General features: G+C 41.9%; 1 protein-coding gene across 3 annotated transcripts in view; it reads right to left on the bottom strand.

Moving 5' to 3' along the window:
* Positions 1–16,810, bottom strand: part of NCOA6 (nuclear receptor coactivator 6) — a 49,300-nt gene extending 32,490 nt beyond the window's left edge. For 2 of the 3 annotated variants that reach the window (XR_011135251.1, XM_068912128.1), the window contains exons 1-6: positions 16,712–16,810; positions 9,672–9,772; positions 9,450–9,559; positions 3,891–4,051; positions 3,512–3,786; positions 308–463 (exon numbers count right to left, since the gene is read on the bottom strand). Coding sequence is in view for 2 of the 3 variants with exons in the window: in XM_068912128.1 (XP_068768229.1) it covers positions 308–463; positions 3,512–3,785 (430 nt within the window). In the remaining variant the exon portion in view is untranslated. The remainder of the gene's footprint in view (positions 1–307; positions 464–3,511; positions 3,787–3,890; positions 4,052–9,449; positions 9,560–9,671; positions 9,773–16,711) is intronic. The other variant, XM_068912130.1, reaches the window with a different exon arrangement.
* Between the last annotated feature and the right edge of the window lie 6,287 nt (positions 16,811–23,097).

The following is a 23,097-nucleotide window of genomic DNA, read 5'->3' as shown; positions in this document are numbered from 1 at the left end:
AAAATTTCATATCAAAAAATTGGGAAAAAAGCTTAGGGTTCATTTTCCTAATGACACTCAAAAAAGATGCAGGAGGTTTCTTCACGATCAGAGCATTTCCAGCTATCATTTCTATCACTACACATATTCTTGAGAGAATAAAACCATTGCTTTGACCTACCTTTTCACTAAAGTCATTTTCCAAAGGACTAAGTTAGGTAGGAATTTTGCGACATTAACCAAATACACAAAATCTTGTATTGTCTATATTTAAATTTTAGTATATCCAGAGCTTAGTATCTTTAGAAACAAGTAAGATGTGAAATACCTTCAATCTGAACTGAGAGAATTCCCAGATCACGAAGCTGTTGGTTATTATTCTGAGCCAAAATTCGCAGCCGCTCTGCAGCTTCACGGGGTATATTAAACGTAACACGTACGCTGTTCCAAGGTTCTATCTTCTGCAGTTTTAACTTGCTGGATTCTTAAAAGGAAAACAGTCAGAATCAGGGTCACTGCAAAGTCAGTTTTCAAAAAAGTACGATGAGACAACTTGGTTTAAAAAAAAAAAAAAAAAAAAAAGCACAAATGAAAAGACCAAGACAATTATTTGTCTTTGAAAACATCAATGGTTAATCTCAGAGACAGGAGAGTTCTCCAGCACCGATGTACAGCCAATCACTTCAGTTATTTCTCAGAAATTAGCAACATAAGAACTTCCCAACAGATATCCAATATTCCACAGCCAACACAATCACTTGATAAGATTACTCAGAAATTGAAATATTCTGAGTAGTGGATAAACTACTTTGAAAAGACATGTGAAAACCTAATAAAGCAGATTTTGTAAATTTGTTAGTATACCAGATAGATATGTGGGAAAAAAATGAATACAAGAATGAAATCCTCCTTCTTGAAATATCTCTGCAAGAAGAAACTTGTGAAACCATCTTTTTGTAGAAGGCCAGTAAAATAGAGTCATGATGGTACTTCATTAACTCCTACCATATTATTTAGATTTTTTTTTTTTGATAGGTATATTCAACCCACTGTAAAATATTTTGCATGACTTTTTAATATGCTTTTAGTTGAAGGCATTGTGAAAACTTATGCTACATATGAGCGTCTCTTAGTAGACCAGTTGTTTTCGAGGTAAAAGGTAGGAGTAAGCAAAAAGGTAAGCCAGTTGTGCTGGACATATTTTGGTTAGGTATCAATTCAGATAAATATTGCTATGAAACGCATTTAAGAATGATTTCAAAAACCATTCCTAATACAGGTTTAAAAACTTCCAGTTTTCAGCTTTTTGAAAAGAAAGTCTTTTTGAAAACAGTAAATTTTGGCCCAAATTTTAACCATCCAATTCTTCCACAGTAACACCAGACACTTTGTTTACTATTTGCTTCTGAATAGTGTATCATTTAAGAATGGCAATAACTCATCCCGGTCTAGGAAAATCTTGTCCTTATCCAACGCAAGGAGTCCCTCTTGCTGTCTATAAATACTTTTTTGGTTGGAAGGGCGACAGGGCTAGTTTAAAGTCTTCTCACATCCAGACACAAAGAACTGAGTCTTCATATCTTTCAGCAGTCCTATATTTAATCTTATTAATGGCTCAATTTTTTAGATCTAAGAACTGTACTGTCAGTTTCAGTATTTCTAGATCCGAGCTTCTCTTCTTGTTTTTCAAACATTGTCTTGGGTAAGTCTAAAAACAATGTACGTTATAAACCCTACGTTCTGCACATCCCATTTTGCTCTGAATCAGTCTAAGTAAATTGTCACGTTGATCATTTTCAGACTAACTTGGCATTGATTTAGAATTCTGTTTTCTGTTTCTCAACTGAGGTTCGAAATGATGTTCATTAACCCTACCATTAATATTTGTAACAAACAGTATGAAGATGCCTCCATTTAACAAAGGCAACTCCACAGAGATACAGATTGAATTTGCTTCCATACAAGTACCATGCAAGTCAACTATGGTGTCAACGCATATCTTTTTACATCAGTAAGTATCTGTTAGTTTTATGTCTTTGGGCAAGTATTTATAACATACAACTCAAACCAGCTAGATTTTTTTGGAGTATTTTTGTCTTATTCCAGCTTTATCTCCCCTGAGAGATAATGGCAAGGACCCCAATAAACAAAGCCAGATACAACTAAATTTGCACAAGGTGGAAAGAAAAGAACAAAGTGATATAGAAATTTGACTTGCTTAGGGAGGAGTCATAGATAATTTTTCTGAAATTAAAAGGTTCTTTTCATTATTGAACAACAAACAATGCAACAAACATTTTAAAATCTAAATCTAAAAAATTAGTTTCCCTTCAACACAAAAATTGCCTTTCTGAAAAGTGGATCCTTCACTGTACTGTGTGATTTCATAGTAAGAACAAGAAACAGAAGAGCAATTTGTTGGAATGGCAGCCTACAGTTATCAGTAAAGGCCTGGTTCGCAAACAGCAGAGAGTATCAGCAATTACATGGCTTTTTAGACTCCAATTACACAACATATTAAGCCAAGCCAGATCGGTGCTGCTGTGGTTCCACTATCCATTCCACTTCTGGTTATATGTTCTTATTACCTCACTTGAGGCAACACTCCTGGCTTTACTTGTTTCTGTAACAAACTATACTAAGGACAAGAAATTAAGCAGTTACCTTCCAGTTCATTAATATAAATCTGTCTTACAAGTGAACAGAGTGAGTGGCATTGCCATGGATACTGGCAGTGGGGAGGGAGCATATCATTGACCTAAGCACACTGACCCAAACCATCACAAGATTGTACCTTTACCAAACCAGGGTTGTCTATTAAAAAAAGGTTGTACTCGTGCAAGCAAGACTATGAATCCAAACTGCAACAATTAATCATTATAAGCCCTTTTTACAAGGATGCTGAGAGAGTTGACGGATACCCTTTTCCACATCTAGATGCACTTGTAAAAGACGTTACTTTCCCCAAAACTTGTCATCGCTGACTAGCTACAGATACCTGTCCCTAGACTTCGGCAGGCATGCGAGACAGTGGGAGAACAGTTCATAACCCCTCTTCAGACAAAAATCAGAGAGGTTAGGTGAATGCAGCAGCAAAGGGGCAGTAACATGCTGAACTAGCACAGTTATTTGAAAGTGAACGCATTCACAGATGAACTGCAGTGGTTTCAGCAGGATGGATTAGGTAGTAAAAAAACATCTCCTGTTTGGACAAGCCTAGTTTTACTTTTGTACAACAGAGCAGTATATAATAGAGGGAAATGAAAAGAGAAAAAACAAGTAAAACATGGGAACCAAACAGGAATAAATTAATTCAGTAATGAAATCATAGTCTCAAATGATAATATAACTACTGAAATTTGTACTCTGTGCCTCCCTAGAACAGCTCCCAAATTCAGTAAGAATAACCCAAACAAATCCGTTATAACCTAAGTAACTTCAGAATAATGTAAACTGTTTCTCTGTACAAACATCCTGATTACATAATTAGATATTTTGAGGACAGTTGAAAAGTGACAAGAAAGTACATTACCCATGTGTAAAAGGCCAGGTACATTCTCCAATATGATACTTAGTTTCTGTTCAAAGTCTCTATCATCTATATTTCCTTTAAAAGCTACAAAGATTGTGGAATCTTCAGGAGCAGTCTCCTGTTTCAGTTCATCTTCTTCCAGTCCTGAATCAAAATCCACCTCCAAGTCTTCCATAGTTGAGGAGTACAAGTAGGCACATGTATCTTTTAAGTTAGGTAGATCCTCCAAAACCATTGTTTCCAACAATGCAAGCCAGTCAGATGTTAAGAACATGCTTTGAAGGCAAAAAAAAAAAAAAAAAAAAACAGTAAGTACAGTGTACAAGTACATTAACAACTACATTTAAAGGCAAGCCAAAATTATCGTCAAAAAACCTACCAGACGACCCAATACCAGCATCTTTGAGACAAACAGTACGATGTTGAAAACTGTAGCCATTGCAATATCCAAGCTGTTGGTCCACTAGAACAAAAAGTTGTTTCCTGACAGAATACTCCTACACTCAATTTGAAGAAGTTTCCAGTTGACCTAAAAGATAGCTGGTTATAAGGGGGAGAGGGGAAGAGAAAAATCAGTTACACTCACCTCCATATCATACGCAGGACAAGCAAGCACCCAGTATCGATTCTACAATGCCCAATTGCCAAGAAATTGTAAACTTCACAGCAATACTTTAACTATAGAAAAGATAGGAGAATAGAAAGATAGGAGGAACCCCCCCCAAATTTAATTTTAGGGGCTACAGATGTAATGGGCACTTCTTTATCCAGAAAAGCTGTAGGAAAGCCACAGCACATTCTTACTAGGACAAATTTAGCATTTGACAAGTACTTTACTCACATTCAAGGAACTCTTAAGTATTCTTCTTTGTTTTCTATGACTTCTTTGCATACTGCTTTTGTAAAAATTTAAGTGTTTTCAGCTGCTTAAACATATTACAACCTGAAATTCGTTCCCTCTATGCTCACAAGCACCCACTCTATACACGCCTACAGAGTTTAGATATGAATGAATTCAGTAAATCGAGTCACGCACTTGAATTTTACTTTATGAAGTTTCTAGATCTTGCAATAATTTTAGTTAACATCATTATAATTATCTAGGCTGTTATCTGTACAGAAGGACTCCCATACCTACAGTGAACAATATCGATGTTTGGTCAAGGTACACATTTTTCACTTCAACACAAGCTGGAACAACACTACCGGACAAATTTCTCTATGTTAGACAGAGAGCCTTCCATCTAGAGTCTCACATACAATGCTTTCTAAATATTAGTGAAAGAATTAAAACCATCTACACCAAGAGTTAAAGCTGATATCAAAATGAAAAAAGGGACCCATTCCTGACCAACACTGTCAAAACCAAATGAGTTTAATGGCCAAGTTTATCAGGTTCTCATAATTCTAAAGCTACCAGGGTATTCAGAATGATCCACCAAAAATCTTAGTTCAGAATGAATTGCAGACAGTAGCAAGAAAAAAGTCTTTTTTTATTTTTAATGATAACTACATTAGAAAAGCTTAGATTCAGCTCTATGCCATTTTCATACTCGCTTAACATTGCTGAAGGGACAATATTACAAACGAATAAACGAGCACTTGGAAGTCAAAGAATTTCCCCAGTTTTAGGTCATCTCTCTACGCACACACTTACTACAGAGTAATTTTACAAAATTAGATTTTTTTTTTCTTCCTTGCAACCCTACGTCATAGGAAATATAGTTGCTTACTCATTGATGCCATCTAATCTATTTTACATATAGGTGCCCTCCGCATACTGTGCGACACCCAGTCTTCTTTCTTGAACACTATTCAAATCTCAGATTTTAAACAAAGTTAACTTTGTACCACAAGCTTTTCTACAGGCATGCAAGAGAAAGCAAGTAAAAACGTTTCAAAGAGTCACCGATTTATTTTCCCAGTGCTTTCATAAGTTACCTATTATTATCCTAGACATTTTAAAGAGGAGTAACTGAGACAATAAACAGATATAGAGACAATACCAGGCGAATACCAAGACAATTAAAACTTGTTTTTCCTTCCAGACTACTTGGTAGTACCAAGGGCTTAGCATCCCCATTAAGTCAAAGAACACAGTTTCAAGCCAGGTGCCCAGAAAGTGAGAAAGACAAATTATTAATTATCTGTGAAAAGTCGATTGAATTGATTTTCACACAGAAGTTGCTGGGCAGCGGGTGGCCTGGTTATCCTAATCATGAGATAATTCTTTCTCTTTTTGCATACCCTATCTCATTCATTACACATACAGTAACATCAGGAAGAAATGAACTTGGGAGTCCTACACAAATAATTTCTTTAGAGCACAGAGCACAGCCATCCTATGCACTGAATAACGTCAGTGTCCTGTGAAATACTATAAACTATTTTGAAAAAGGTTAAATAAAAAAGTACTTCTCTAAAAATCTTGAGTAAATTTTCCAGGGAAAGAAGTCTTTGTTCAATATACTGACTCTTAAGGGTTGAAAAAGCACAATTATCTGAAGGGGAGCAGGGTGTTCTGTTTCCAGCAGGAAACATGGAGTATTTCTGACAATTTCTAACAGACGCAAAAAAAAGTCTCTCTCTCTCTCTCTCTCTCTCTCGCAAAAACACAAACCTTTCAAACCTTCTTTGAACTAGCAAACATAAAAATAAAACTTAAGTTCTCCTCTTTGCGTGTCATGGTCAATAAAATAAGAAAACAGGAATGTCTCCAGGGTAATTGAAAAGAAACAGGCACACAGGAAGCTTGATGGACTTGGATTCACTTTTTACACCATTCATTCATGATAACTGTTAAAATCAAGTTTTCCTTCAATTGAACAGATGAGTCCAAAAGAGTCATTTTCTCCATGATAGAGCAGAGGATCCACAGGCTACTTAAACTGCAGATTTAAAATCTTCATGAAAATGCTGCAACTTAGACTGGAATCCACCATTCTCATCGCAACGTGCTCAAATCTGACAAGATTTGTTAAAAATTATAGTAGCATCATAGACAAACCACCTCATGCATGTTATTAAAATAGAGGTTGCTAAGTCCCAGTTATCACAGGGCTTGTTTCATTTGATCCAGAAAATCATATAGCTGCAAGGAAAGCTTCAGTTAAGGAAAAAAAAAAAAAAACCACATACTGGATGGCGTTTTAAATTTTACTTTCTGGATAAGGGCAATAAGTTTAGGCTTGTAGTTGAAGCGCCCTTCTCCCCGAGCCATTACACGCCTCAAGGATGTTTTTTATACCCTTCTTTCTTCTCTCCCTCTTAAATACAGGGAGTTCAGCCCATTCCTATATTCAGGTACAATTTATCTTGACTATGACAACAGGAAGTAATCATTTGCAAAGTCATCTCCTATAGACAGGACACTGCATGTCTTCCATTTCAGAACCAAATGAATCCCAGCTGCCTTCTCTGTACTAACAAATTTTATAATCTCCTGCTTACAAGGTTGACTTCCATAAATCAAACGTCAGCACGTGACCATAATTAACATGTACTTCATGCAACACTCTTCTATATAAACACAGAAACCTTTATGCATAAAGACATACATGTAAAACTGTGGTCATTCAATAATTTCTATGAACTAGATTATTTTTTTCAGTGGGCTAAGACAGTATTGTCAATGAGTAAAAATCATACCTGAATTAATCTACATAATTCTGTCTTTTCTGTTCAAAGAATAAATATGGCCTCCTTCCTGCCATTCCATGCTTTGTTTCAGAGTTTCCAATTTAGTATTTCCCATTACAAAATTGTTTCTGGAGACGGACAGTAAGCCCAGTGCTATTATATGGCAATCATTTACACAGAAACACAGTCTGGGACAGGCTACAGTAACATGAAAAATGCCTTATGCTTATTTATTATAAAGCTGGCTTCATTTAGTGAAGTCTAATTATTAAAACCGCACAATTGAAGTAAGAGAGCTTGAGATAAGTAGCTAGATAACAGACTAATAACCAAAACGTTGGTAATTATCAAAGGACTAAAAACGGTCTACACACCCACAGTATACTATAGGGGTAGAGGGTGGCAGGGGGAAAGAACACAAGGACTGAAGCATCCAAGCCTTAAAATAGAGAGTCCACACTGGGCTACTAGTAACTGCTGCTTGTGTGTATGCTTAGCATACGGATAAAATGGTTAACCAATTAAAACGTGCAAGACTGAGACCATCCAAAGGTAGAACACACGATACGATACAGACAAGCCACAGTCTAGATTTGGGCTGATGGACAGCTGGGTCCTGCTGCACACCACTGGGGCCCCAGAACGCAGTGTTATGTTTGTTCCCCTTGCAAAAAGCCCTGAAAAGGGAAGCCTTCATGATAAGTCCAGTGTCACATGACTGGACAAAACTGAGTAAATCCAGTTGGTTCTCTGGAAGAGATGGGATTAGAATATAATCTGAAACAGCCAGTGGTAGTTAAACGGTGAGCAGCTGAACATTGCAAAGCCAGAAGGCTTTGGACTGCCAGCACTGCAGATGGGATTAGTGATTTCTGGAAAAATCAATCAACCAACCAACCCACCCACCCACTCAGTATCTTGGTATTCTCATCCCAAGATCAGCTCATCTGATCCAAACTCAAGGTCATGCCATTTGGGTCACAGCAACTTGTTTGTTAAGAAGAACTTGGATCCTGTCTTGCATTGCTTTCTTCCCATTATTGCACTACAGGAAGCAAGTAAATTAAAATTAGGCTTAGTCCAATGCTCTTCCGAGGTTTTCTGACACAGTCTATTGATTCACAAGCTTTTTATATATTCCTGTCAACTCAGAATAAACATTTTCACAACTGATGTCACAACAGGACATACACCCCCTCAGAGCAAATATGCCGGGAGCCCAAATAGATAAAAGTACTAGAATCGTGCTCCACCCCTGAAGTAAGTACTCTTCCAAACTACACAATGGGTTGGAAAGCATAAAAGTTGTCTCTTCACAAACAGTGAAATAATCAAAAGGAACGATGAGCTCCTGTCCTTCATTAGCAAATGCTAGAAGCTAACACTGAGTGGAGATCCTCATCCTTACACTGGCAATTATCTAAAGCAGCTTAAACAGGGAACAGAATAGAAAAATCAGTTCAGAAATGAGACTACAGTCAAGCCCCTTGGAGAACCCAGAATTAAGAGTGAGGAGAAAGTATCTGATAGCAGCAAACAGTGACATTTTCTCAAAGAGGCAGAGCACTCCTTGCTTCTTCATTGAATAATGTTTTTTAAAGCAGTTTAACAGGAATAAATTGGGAAAAAGCATGTCATGCATAAGACAACTGAAAATGTGCTTATTTCCTTTGTTTTCAGTGCCAATGAGAGAATAGTTAAAGGTATTTGTAAGCTTTTTAGGATGGGGATGGATGAGGTTTATCATTGCCATAATTCTGTTGAAGATGGCTTGCTTTTAATACATAATACATACATGCACAGAAGCATACTTTTAAAGTGTACTAGCTATAAAACTTAAGTATACTCAGACCGTAACACTTTCTCTACTGCAAATTTGTTAACAATATATCACCCTCTGCCTACTCTTTCAAGGTTTCTTCATATCTAGCATAGTGGTCTCAGAGCTTGTTAAATATGAGCAGTTAATAAATTATATATATATATATATATATACACACACAACCAACTTATGATAGAGAGATTAAAATTACATCATTGTTTTGGGCACAAATACCATAAAAAGACTAAAGACTTTTAAACAAACTGCAGATAAGTGCCTCACTGTTACATGCATAGATTAAATGGGGTTAAGAATCAATGATTTAATGTAAAAGAATACCTAAAAATAAACCTAAGCATGTAGCAAAATTACCTTCGAAAAAAACTTACCTAGCAGTACTTCCAGTAATTTAGAACTTACTGAATTTCAAACTCTGGCATTAAAGATCGATAACATCATGAAAGCAGCCCAACTCACCCCTTTGGATGGAAGGTCTGAGAACAGCTACAAGCGTTACGTCGATCACTAGTTACTCTGCATGGCAGACTGAAAAGTCAGCTCTAGAGACAGCACAGCCCTGCCCTGCCCTTCAAACAAACAAACAAAAATTAAAGGCAAGAACCTGTTAGTTGGGCAGTTCAGATGGGAATATATAAGAACAAGAGATATCCAAATGCATCACATATTTCTTTTACCTACCCAAATTAATTCCACAACTTCAGTCTTACGTCATGCAACAGCTCTTCAATTAATTCCAGATTGGCAAACATTGTTAAACAGTAACTCCCAGAAATTTAATCCTGAAAGAAAAACATCATGTTTCATCAGACAAACCAGGTCTACAACGATTCAAAATAACAAAAATATTGAATAAAATACAGTGAATATACTGATTTTTTAATACAGTTTTGCAGCAAAATCCACCATCCAGTGTTTTTTTTTTTTTTTTAGTCTTAACACTTCTGAATGCAATTAATCTTTTCTAATAATTTCTCTAAAAGAGAAATTGGCACAACTAGGATGCAATTCACCTCAGTTTAAACTAGCAGCCTAAAACGGCTCAGGTTAATTTCGCTCTGGAAACACTCATTTCTCTCCAGTCACTATGAGTCTACATAGCTACCTCAGACATGGTCACTGGAGATACTGAACATAAGGAGTGGGGAATCCATCCCCAGAATCTGCTCCTGTTCATAGGCTCAATAAGTTGCAGGCAAACCTTTCAGGGTAATGAAAACACAGCAGTAAAACTAATGGCTTCAGCAGAAACAAAACACCTCCTCCTCAATAAATTTTTATATTAACATCACAACGCTGTTTTTCAAGGAAATTTGCTGCCTACATGCAAAACTGCTCATCAGCTACAAAGTGGGGGAGGTGACCCCGAAAAACAAACTGCAGAAGCAGAAGAGGGGACAACATTCAAACACAAAAGCTGAAATTTGTTATCTTCTATCTAGATGACAAGGTGAAAACCCTGTAAAAGGCTCAGTATTGTGCCACGGTCTTTGCACTTCTGCCAGCCCAACAACTAGAAGGGAATTAACAGGATTCCCATTAAACCACTCCAAGGTAGGCTACTGGACTGTAGCACTTCTTTCATACATGATCCATAGCACTCCAAAAGTCATTTAACATTTTTCTGCCTCTGCATATTTAGAAATACAAGAAGTTACCATTGCAATTCAAGAAGTGTAGTGCAAAGTGTTAGTTCTGAGTGGCAAAAATGTAAGTAATACCTCCACAGTTTCTAGTTACATTGAAAAATATGCAAACCTTTCTAGGTCTGATGTCCAGACGACTGGACACCAAGCTGATGAGCAAAAAAAAAAAAACAGCAAAAAAAAAAAAGCTTTCAGCTGAAATAGGAAATTTTAATAACCTTTATTAATTTAGACCAAAACTAAAAACGTTTTCCACATTCTACAGTAGATAATAAGAGTTGTAATTTTTCAAACTTTTTATAAAATGATATTTTATTGACTATTTAAGACTGCCTGAAATTGAGTCATTTAACAAACCAGAAGCCATGCTAAGAGTTAACGCGGAAGGAGAGTCTTTACTAACATAGTAAGCGAAAATTTTAAGAAGGCCTCAGAAACAACAGAGATCAGCATGCATTCAAGCTTTAAGTGCCCTAGAAAGGCAGGGATAAGAGTCAATATTTGGCAGAAGAGCGGTGAACTGGAGGAGAAAAATCATCTGAACTCCTTAGTGCAAGGAAATGAGATGCTTTTCGTTCCTCCAGTTCTCCCTTTTGAGAGGATAAATGATTCTCCCTCATCTCCGGTTCAGAGAAAGAAGATGGTTTACAGACACCAAATTGCTCCAGAGAAAGAAAGAACTGGGACAGATGGGCTGTCCTACAGGACAGTTTGCTCAAGCTATGGGAGGAACGATTAACTGTTGCTGTTATCATTCCCCTTGAATACATAAGCCAGTATCAAATCTGGTTAAGGCAGCTAACTGATCAAAGTTGGTTTATTAAAACAAGCTACGTGATGGAGACCGTGGAAATGCCTAGAGTGAATGTATACTGTAGCAGATACCCAAGAATCCATAAAAGCAGTCCTTTGAAGTGTTCCATCTACAGAAAAAGTTTCAGTCAGATCTCATACTTCCTTACATGTCCCATTAACCAAGGAAAATAAGTCTACAGGAAACCAGGCCTCATGCATTCTGATACAGAATTACTTCTGTTCATATTATTCTGCTCGTTTCCCACAGCCATGAAGCATAAAATGTCTAAAAAACAATGGTTTCTGAGAATTAGGAAGTGACAGCTTGTTACAATGCATATGGCCTTTTGCATATGATAACTGGATGCATTTTGATAGCATATTGTTTAATGGAGTATTAGTCTGTTAAAGTTTCATAAACTTCGCTAAAACTCCACAACTCATGCTAAGTCACACTGGTGGACGCAACTCTATCCGAGCCACTAACTTTATTTGAATGAAAGCTGACTGACTTGACCAGCGTTACTTAAAAAATAAAGAGGCGAGATTTCAACTCCAGAACAAGTTGTAACTGCAGTAAGTTAGCTCTGTAAAAAAATACTCACACTTTCAGGAGTTCAGATGCTAATAAAAAAAAAAAAAGGCTCCCAGTCTTCTCCCTAAGTCACATGTTAACTCATTATCACCATTATTCTTGGAAGCTGTACTCTACACAATGTAATACCTGATCAATGAATTATCATTAGCTGAATTATTAAATTCACATAGAAGGATATTTCTATTTGGAAAAAATATATGATAGCTTGTAACAGATGAAAATTAATACTACAACAGAGCTTTGCAGTACATAATTTTTCATTCAGATCCATCAGTGCAATCAGTGAACAAGTAAAATGAGAAGGTACTTAAGATTAGATGCATCTTGACAAGAAACTGTTTTATCTTGGTTTTCCAAAGGCCATAAAAAAATCATTTTCAAGTAGCAATCTATTCATTGTGTGTGTTGTGACAAGTTTTTTACCTGAAGTTGAATTTAACCACAACTGAACCAGTCTGGGCTGTCATACTGCACCGGTACTCCTCTACCAGTAAAGCCTCACTGAAGTTCATAAATGCAAATGTAACAAGATCAGGTATTCTTTTGATTACAAGTTCTCAAGTTTCAGTTTGACTGAAAACTCTACCTCTTGTTTATTGCATTTTCTTTCTTAGGCATGTCACAAAAGACTATGAAATTTCACTAAGGTCTATGAAATTCTAAATGTTTTAAAGTACGAAGAAAAATTTTAAGTGACCTCAAACAGCTTAAAAGTAATTCCTTTGAGAGTAGTGTACCTAATGTCAAGGAGAAAATTTCCCCAGTCAAAAAACAAATAAACAAATAAACACACTTCTTAAATGAATACTAAGATGCATGTATTGCTTCTGTTAAAATCAAGATTGTTCTGAGGTCCTCCTGACTGTATAAGAAACCTGCAGTATATTTTCTGTCTGTCCACGCTCTTGGCAGGATGAAATTACAAAAGTCTTTTTTATTGTCACTACTGCTATAAAGAACCACATAGTCAACCTGGTACTTTCGGGTAAACCTATTACGCACAGAGCTACATAGGAATTCATTCATGTGGGAATGGGAAGGGCATCCCAAAAAAACCCTTAGAAGGGACACACCCCCATGCAGCAACCAAAACATGAGATGTTATTTTTGTTCAGTATTTCTCTTAAATGGTCCTTATCCAAGAAGACCGGTAATGCTTTTGCCTCAGGAGGTTCAACACGTACTGCCGTAGTCCCGAGAATACAATTGCTGACTCCTTACTTTCTCTGAAAAAGTCAACAGAGACCCATCAGAATTACCATTTTGGGTCCTGTATCTCATCTCCCATGTGCTCTCTGCTCACTGGCTGGAAACCACTGTATTATACAACCTAAAATTTTCAATGTATCAGGAAGTTACAAGGCAGAATTAATTCTTCGCTTTTTCCTTGCATCACTCATCAAGATGGGAAGCTTGGGAGAATGTGCCTGCGCACACCTATGCAGAACACAGAAGCCTACATTTAATCCAATCTCTGCAAGTACTACCCAGCCACCATTATGAGCAATGGAATCTCATACCAGTTCAGCAGTCTTGGCATGTCATTTATTTAGTTAGTTTTTGAAAGAGTACCTTTAAAATTGTATTAACAAGAGAGAACTTACATAGCAGGCATCTGTCAGTGGAAGTAGTCTAGATCATTCCCTTTCAGACACTTTCCAAGACTACAAACTTAAAATTCAGACCCCCCCACACGCAAATCAATACAGGCAACTTTCTGTCCCAAACTATCAGTTTACTTAAAGACAAATGCATTTAGACAAGGCATCATTCTTCTATCTTTTCAATTTTTGTACAAATTCAACCCAAACCCCTATATAGGGCTATGCTTTGAGACTACTCATTCAAGCTTGTGAAGACGACAAAAGTCCTCTCAGTTCCAAAAAGGTGACAGTTCTTAAATGTTGTAGAGTCCACTAAGCACCTTCTTTCTTACCAGAGTTCTCAGACCAGTTACACTTTTTCCCTCCTATTAATTAGTCAGGAGACTAGACAATTAAGAGTTTCATGAGCTTGACACACCATCTAGAACCAAACCTTAGCATTCAGCTATCGATTTGTACAAACTAAGGAACATATCATGTGGCTCAAATGTTCAATTATTTAAAATATGTAGTTTCTTGCAAAAGAACACTAGTGATCTATTCTGGTGGTGACAGAAGAGTAGGTAACACTGGTAGAGTTAAACATCAAATAAAAGACAAGGTGACCATTCTCTTCGTAAAGCAAAGTTGGTAATCTAGCCAACAGATGGAAAATATCACACCTGGATTTGGTGATGCATCCTCTCTGCCTCAAGTTTGTGTTTGTCTAGAATTATTTTTTCTTTCCATTTCCTCCCCTTAACTTTTCCCATTCTCCATATTGTTTACCCCAATTTCCTCTCTAGCCCAACAAAAACGAGTTTATGCTTGAACACAATTTGTGCAATGCAAGACATTTTCAAGGTTAAGTGATGTTGTTCAGCGGTCTACGTATTAACAGACCTGTACTGTTTACCAGTACCATTTACTATACACTACAGGGTTTGTATTTCTCAATAGGGACCACATGATTTTGAAACAGACACCAACATCACGCCTTCTGCCTTTCAGAGGTATGCTAACGATATATACAACTTCATTATTCCCAATGCAATCAAACTGTTACAGCCATTTTAACTCCTTTATATCTTCAGTAGCAAATCTTTTGCCATTGTAAATCTTATAAATTCAGTGTGTCTATGTAACTTAACTGTGACTACAATTATCATCTAAAAGCAATCAACATAGTATTAGAAAATAATAAAATATACTGTAAAGCTGTTTAACAATTCAGTTATCAGTTTAAAGTATTCAACATCTGCAAGGGTATGCAATATCTGACGGTATTGTACTTAAGAAGACCAAAGAGCAATATTAAGATTGCTTATCAGAATTTAGTTCTATACCCCAATATTTTCAAGTATTCAAGCAACTGAAAAATTAAGACACGAATACTTAGTTTATGAATGTCTGGTTTTCCCAGGTTTCCCACACTAAAAAAAAAAAAAAAAAAAAAAAAGGATGCAGCCTTTTCTCTGCTAGAAGAGTGTAAAATAACAGCATCAGTTGGAAGCCTTTTGTAAACAACTCCTCCCTGCAAGTTCTACAGAAGAATAAGTCTTGATGGCCTTTTTTGAAAGATACAAAATTTACGTTCTTTGTGGTTGCTTTCTCATATGTGAAATACTGAAAGATACTTTTGTTTTATATCTGTAAAGAACTAGCCAGAAAGGCTGCAATGAAAAGTAATTGTGAAATAAGTATCAATATAAGAGGTACTGTCTTTCCTATAACTACAATTCAGATTAGCTTATTCACAGTTCAGTAAAGGTAGTAAGCCCAAACGTGCATGCATCTGGAAGGTGAGGGGTTATGAAGTGTTAAAGACAAAGCTCATAAACTAGAATTTGCAGCCAGCTTTCAAAACCAGAACAAGCAGAGTGACAGGAGAGCTGCCACTTCCCGTTTCCCCTGTTCCCTGAAGACATCAGAAGAAATCGGAACCCTCCGTTTTCTGAGATGTTCCAAAAAGCAAGTGAAATTCAGAAAAATGCAGAAGTCAAACCACGGGAATAAGATAAAAATACCTTTTTTATTACTATTTTAAAGAGATAAGGAAGAATGCAAACAAAAGTTTGCAATCAAAGAAACGTCAGTGCATCTTCACTGACATCCCCAAATGATGTCAGTGCCTGCATGAGCTCAGGGCACGGAAGTTAAAATAAAAGACCATGTCCTCAGTTAAAAAAATAAAGTTCCTGATAGCACTCTGACTGCTTTCTAGTATTAGCAAGAAAGACTTTCCTCCTCCAAGAAATAAAAGACTCTGGCACAGCACAGCAGAATCAGCCAGTTACCTCCTTTACCTTGGAGGGATCAGTCAGTCACAGGCCACAGCCAAAGGCAGACTATTACTTTTAGGTTTACACAGGTTACAGCAGCACAACAGCTGCAGGAAGAAGCCTTTGAGATCTAAGTGCAGGGAGAAACACGGCTACTTTTAAGGAATCCCACCTCCAGGAGCCACCTCCTGACGTGTGGCCGGTCCACCTAAGAGGCTGGAGGCCACGGACGCCGGCAGCGGGCTGACACGGCGGTCCGGACGTGACCGCGGGCCCGGCGCACAGCCTGCTCCGGCGAGGGCTCCCCGCCAGCACCGGGGAAGCAAGGCAGCTCCGCGCACCCGCACGCCACGGAGGCGGGCAGGGCCCCGGGCCGCGCTCCCCGCGCGGACGCTGCTCTCCAGACGAGCCGGCTGGGCAGCCCCGCTGGGGCACCCCGGAGCCTCCCGAGGCCGGGGCCTGCGCGTCCCCCCAGGCGCCCGGCACGGCCGCAGGCTGGGCTCGCCCGCACGCCACGGGGCGCCCCGGGCGCAGACCCCGCCGCGCGGGGGAGGCCGCCGCCGCCGCCGCCGCCGGGCCCGGCCCAGGCGCCGCGCCGCACCGCCGGCCCGCGCCCTCCCCGCGACGGGCTCGGCCTGCTCCCCGGGCCGCCGCCACTACCGGCCCTCTGACATTGCCGGGGCGCCGCTTCCGCTCCGCCGGCCTCTGTCAGCCCCGCGGCCGCGGCCTCGCGCTCCCGCCCGGCCCCGCCGGGGGCTGAGGGAGCCCCCCCCCGCGCCGCGCCGCGCCGCGCCGCGCCGCGCCGCGCCGGCCTCACCTGCCGCTGGTGCCGCTGGTGGCGGCCGCGGGGCCGCCGCCGTGCCCGCTCCGCGAGCGCGCGCGGGAGGGCGGGGGCCGCCTCGGCGAGCGGGGGCGCGCGGCCCCGCGACGGCAGCGGGCGAGGAACGGCCCGGGGGGGGGGGGGGGGCGGCCGAGCGAGGGGAGGGGGCGGGAGGTCGCCGTCGGCCCTGCCGAGCGCCCGGGACACCCACCCCGCAGGCCGGCCGCGGCTCCGCCTCCGCCACCGCCTCCGCGCGGGAACACGTGACCGGCCCCGCCCCGCGCCGCCAGCGCGCGCGTGCGTTGGAGCGGGCCGTGCGCGCGCCCGCGCCGCGGCGGGAGTGGGCGGGGCGCTCCGCGAGGCAGGCGCGCGTCGTCCGCCTGCCGAGGGCCTGCGGGCCGAGGGGGCGCGCACCCCTCCGCCCCGAGAGCCTGGGGGACGTGCCGGGCCCCCGCGAGGGGGATGCTGGTTTCCTCACCCGCAAGAGCCTGGGGGACGTGGTGGGCTCTTGCGAAGGGGGACGCTCGTCCTCTCACACTCGAGAGCCTGTGGGATATGCTGGGCCCCCTGCTAGGGGGACACTCTTCCCCTCACCGCTTGGGAGCTGGCGGGATATGCTCGACCCCCTGCAAAGGGGACACTCATCCTCTCCTCTCTGAGGCCTGGGGGGACATGCTGGGCCCTCACAAAAGGGACGCTCATCCTCTCCCCCTCCAGAGCCTTGGGGACATGCCAGGCCCCTGTGAGGGGGATGCTGGTCCCCTCACCCCCAAGAACCTGGGAGATGTGTTGCTCCCCCCCCCCCCATGCAGGGGTCGCTCTTCCCCTCACCCCTTGAGAGCCTGGGGGACATGCTGGGCCCCCTGCAAAGGGGACACTCATCCTCTCACCCCTCTGAGAGGCTGTGGAGCCCCCATAGTGGGGCCCCCACAGAGGGGGAGGGCAGCCTTTACCTAGCACCTTATTGTGTGTACCCTCCCTCACTTGCCTGCCAGCCCCATGTCCCCAGCACAGACATGCAAAGGGGAGAGTGTTCCACATTTAGAGATGGGGACACTCCCGCTCCATGCACGTGTTCATCTCCACACTGCTGCTCAGGGTGGGGTGGGTTTGTGCCCTTCCTTTCTCTATACACAGGGAGTTTCCTCTCTCACTGTCCTGTATTGTATACACGCCCTTCCAAAGGGAAAGCCTGATTCCCCATGGAGAAATTGTGGACACTTTTCCCTCTACTGAATGTGAAGGGCTGTACGCCTTGTTGAAAAGAGAGACAACTGAATGTCCTCAGGAGTCCGTCCCTGATCTCCCTTAGGGAGACCTTGATTCCTACCCCTTGGAGAGAGCATCTTGGAAAAAGACCATCCTCTCCTTCTCTGAGGACGCCTCATCTTTAAAAGATCCCCGGAGAAAAGCCCAATTCCCACACTCCACTGAGACACTGGGGAATGACCTACCAAGCATAAACATCCTAGGGACACCCTCTCACACATTAGCACACTGAGCGGGATGCTCTCACACAGAGTCCCTTTCTGGGAGACCCTTGCCTCCTCATGCCTTTACGGACTGGTGAGTCACAGAATCACAGAATCACAGAACGGTTGAGGTTGGAAGAGACCTCTGGAGATCATCTAGTCCAACCTCCCTGCTCAAGCAGGGCCATCTAGAGCATATTGCCCAGGATCGTGTCCAGGCGGGTTTTGAATATCTCCAGGGAAGGAGACTCCACTACCTCTCTGGGCAACCTGGGCCAGTGCTCTGTCACCCTCCCAGTCAAGAAGTTTCTCCTCATGTTTAGATGCAACTGCCTGTGCATGCAGATGTTCTTGGGGAAGACCGAGCCTCTTCCACTTAGGGGTCAAGACAATCCCCTCCTAACATGGACCCAGCCTAGACCCTACTCTGCTGAAGCTCTAGGGATTCCTCCTTGTTTGGACAGCTGTGGGGAAGAACATTCCTTTCTGCAGACTGGGAAGGGGTCAGAGATATCCCTCCCCAACATGTATGAAGACAAAAATCCCCCCTACAGGTAAGGTGGCAAGGAGAGTCTCAGCAGAGATCACGGCAGAGAAGTGGGCAAAAAGTTATTTCCCTTTCTCTTTGAAGAGAGTCTATCTCTTCCTCTGGCCACACATGCAGAGCTTCTTCTCTAGGTGTTCCCAAGGGGAGAAACTTTCTGAGCTTGGAGCATGGGAAGCCTCCTCCCTAACTACTGAAAGAAACATCCAACAGTTCTGCATTGCAGCACATGAACGTAGATCGCTGGCGTATCAGGTTAAGCCATGAAACCTAAATTAAAAGCCATTTTTCTCACTAGCGAGAGAAACTGGTGGACAGCATGACTCCTGTTAGATAGCCCTAAATACTGTAGCTCTTAGCCCAGTGCAACTTTTTGCAAGTGAAAGCGATGCGTCCTTCACAAGGTGAAAGGGCAGTGGGAACATGTATGCAGATGTGTTTGACGATGCGGGCTTTCAATAAAGCCTTTCCACATTTGGAGAGATCCCTTGCATCACCATTCAGATGACTGATACTTCACTTGTGATAACTTTGGAGGCTGTGGGCTTTGTATCCAATTCTGTAAATTAAGAGAGACATGGCGCTACTGGAGAGAGTCCAGCGGAGGGCTACAAAGATGATGAGGGGACCGGAGCATCTCTCCTCTGAAGAAAGACTGCGAGAGCTGGGCCTGTTCAGCCTGGACAAGGCAAGACTGAGAGGCGATCTCATCAACCGTGTACAAGTATCTGAAGGGGGAGTGTCAAGAGGATGAGGCCAGCCTCTTCTCCGTGGTGCCCAGCAACAGGACAAGAGGCAGCGGGCACAAACTGAAACAGAGGAAGTTCCATCTGAACCTGAGGAAAAACTTCTTGACTGTGAGGGTGACTGAGCATTGGAACAGGTTGCCCAGAGAGGTAGTGGAGTCTCCTTCCCTGGAGATATTCAAAACTCGCCTGGACACGATCCTGGGCAATATGCTCTAGAGGTCCCTGCTTGAGCAGGGAGGTTGGACTAGGTGATCTCCAGAGGTCCCTTCCAACCTAAACCATTCTGTGATTCTGTGATTCTGTGAAATTAGTAAAAGGTATTTCCTGGATGAAGCTATAAAGAAAAATCAATACCTTTCCTAAAAATTAGCAGGAAACAAAGTTTGAATACAGATAGTACCTTTCATATGAAGATTTCAGACTTTATAAATATCAAGAACTTATATCTTAGTCTACTACTGGGGAGATGGGGAAGAAAGCAGAGAGAGAACTGAAAGATTCAAATACAGCAAAGGCCACTACAGTGAATTTTTTTAAAAGTCCATTTATCTGATTAATGAACAGGACCACAGTCTTGCAGTCCTCTTGCATGTGGGCAGATGTTTACTTCCTAAAAAGACACAATAACACAGAAGGGCTTTACAACAGAGATTTACTCACACCGAACAGCTTGCAAGACATGGAACCGTCCCAGGAATTTGCTCTTTATCCTACAAACCTTTATTAATATGAAAAATGCTAAAATAATATCGAAAGACAGTGATACTGCAGAAATGTCTGGTTTTCTTCCTGCCAGTCACTGCTTTAATCAGAAAGGTATGAGCCAGTGGTGGTAAAGCAAAGAAAGACATGGCAACTATTATTTAAGGCTGATAAAATAATCAAAGGTCTAAAGAGAATATTTTGGGGAAAAAGTAAAGACCTTGATCCTGCAAAAATATGTATGATTAACATTAGTAACTTGAGCACTGACTTCAAAAGGGGATAGTGTTGTCCTGGGAATCTGACTTACTCTGCTCATATCTTTTGAGACAGGTTGAAAACATGAGGAAGCTGATAAAACTGCAAGCTGAAAGACTTCTTTAGTATCTGAGAATTACCTTTCTTCCACGCTTCTCTTCATACCTGCAAGGGGTGCTTCTCAACCCGGATGCATTTAACTTCCTCCTTGTAAACAGCCTAATCTTCCTGAAAAGGCTAATACATTTCACCAACTCTTGCACAGAGTTAGATCACTTAAAAAATCTCATGCTTCCCATAAAACACTGCTATCTTTGTTGTAATTACAAACTTAACGCAAAGTTTTCCTTCAACTTTTTTTTATTTGCTTGTTTCTGTATATATTATCTACATTGATGCAGGGCACATCTTGTACACTGTAGCAAACAATAAAAAGTAGAACAATTATTTTTCAGACTGAGTTTTCAGTCTGAAAACTGAAAGTTTCTGAGGCACAATATTAATATATTTCACTAAGTTCTGCTCTAGTGATCTAGATGCTATAGCTTTCTGATCTGGACTTAAGAAGCTCTATGTAGATAACCTTCCTGTGTCTAATCACACATGGAGGTTGTGAAAAAGCTCTTCCTTCATTTGCAGCTTGGTGTCTCATATATCCATTTTGGACTTTGTAATATGCTTCTCCTGATTGCTTTTTCTTATGCTTCTGCTTGCTGTTGTAAATGGCCAAATAGACACAAACTCGGCATGATTATAATTAATCCCCATTCTATCAAAGAGGTGTAAATCAGCTTTGCCAAGAGTGTAAGAAACTAAGGGAAGGATAGAGCATATATTCAGCTGACTCAGACCTGAAGGGACATCAAGGTGAAAGGACAGGTCTGAGTGAGAAAATCCTGATGAGAGAGTACTGTGGTGAGGCATCTCTGTCCGACGCTGGTGGCTAGAGGAACCAAAAGAGGGTTTTACCCTCCAGTATATTGCAGCTAGTGAAAGACCTTTATCTCATTGGCTGCTAATGCATGGAGCAGGAGACCAAAAGGCAGATGCCTGCTGGTGGCAAGAAGGGAATAATGTGATGTAGAGGACTGTGGTGGGAGGAAAGGGGACTTTCTCCCATTGAACTTGGCAGTCTGAGGAAGCTGTGGGAGGAGCTATACAGGATACTTCAAACCCCACTGCCTTGGCTTCCTGATGCCTTGTATGCACAAGTGGACTCACCTCTGCAGTGATGTGAGCTGTAGGCAGATCTCCAGAAAACATCACAGCTGAGCTGAGTTTATTATACAGTTGGATCCACACTGTGTAGCTTAAATATGTTCAGATCCAGCCTGGCCTCTGTGTACCACAACTGGGACAGGAAATATTTCAGGACAGATGTGGCCAGAACAGAACAGAGAAATGCAGAACAGAACAGAGGAATGTATTTGATATCAAGGCAATCAAGGTTATACTTGCTATACTTGAGTATAGCAATTCAGGTTATACTTCCAATGGATTTTTAAATGACAGTATTTTCAAAGAAAAGATACTGTGCAGAAAAAAGTGACATTTTCATAAGTAGACTCATGACCAGTTTTAGATTTTCCAAAGTTAAATACTGCATAATCAGTTGAACAAAATAATATCTCCTCTAATATTAGTGATTTAATTACTTTTGTTGCCAGTCTGTAACTATCGCTCTGGGATTTTGTTAACCTGAGTGCAGCAAGGAAGAGAAAGATGAGCAGTTGGCTACAAACCTGACAGATATGGTGGTGGATGCACAGGAATTATTATCTCCCTCTCCACTTCTGGGAGATGGAGTTCTGAGAGCCCCAGGGTGGGAAGTCTGTGCTATCCTGGTGGGCTGACTGCTTCAAATTAGCGTAAAGGATTACAGATGTCAAGTAGCTATTGTCATATACAGTATTTTCTCCCTCAAGGTAGGCTCATGTCAATGAGGACAATCTGCACCTAAAAATGTTCTGACCACTGGAGGCCCTTCATTGGCAGTGTTTCAAGTTTTGAGTTCTCCTACTGTATGATCTCTTCTGACCTTCATACAAACATGGTTCATTTTTATATACTACCCTACCGCATCTGAAAACTGGCTCTGCCTCTCGGAGCTCTTCTTTCTCTGGCCTGCATTCAGAGGTCCACCACTGAAGTATGAAAGATCTTTTCAGAACCGCTGCAAGGAAAATTTCTATGCACTACCGTAGCTCTTCCCACTCTGCCAGATTTTTTTTAAAACCTTACAAAATCCTCAGCATTTCTGATGCATAGTATAGCTTTGCAGTTCATGTAAGAGATGTAGGTGTCACCGCACTCAGAGGGCCATTAGCAGACCTGCAGCAAAGCAGCTGCTACGTGGGCACCCGTGCAGATCGCAGGAGCCCACTCACGCTTGAAGGAGGGGGACCCGCGTCTTCTGCCCCAGCTGTGGCCACAGCGCTGCCCCGGCCCCTTGCTGCCCTCGGCAGCCCCAACACCTCCCTGGCTCCCATGGGGCGCTGCGGCTGGCGTGGCGCGCAGCGCTGGGGTGAGCAGCGGCAGGGTGTGGGGGCGGCGTGGCAGAGGAGGGCACAAGCTGCCAGAGCCGCTCACTGGCTGGCAGCCAGGGTGCTGGCGGCTGTGCAGGAACACGGAGGAGGTCTCGGGCCTTTCCTAGGCTGG

This window comes from Struthio camelus, chromosome 18 (genome assembly GCF_040807025.1).
Source record: "Struthio camelus isolate bStrCam1 chromosome 18, bStrCam1.hap1, whole genome shotgun sequence".
Classification (NCBI taxonomy): domain Eukaryota; kingdom Metazoa; phylum Chordata; class Aves; order Struthioniformes; family Struthionidae; genus Struthio; species Struthio camelus.
The sequence above is the reverse complement of the archived record's forward strand: the minus strand, read 5'-3'. Positions and strand labels throughout refer to the sequence as shown.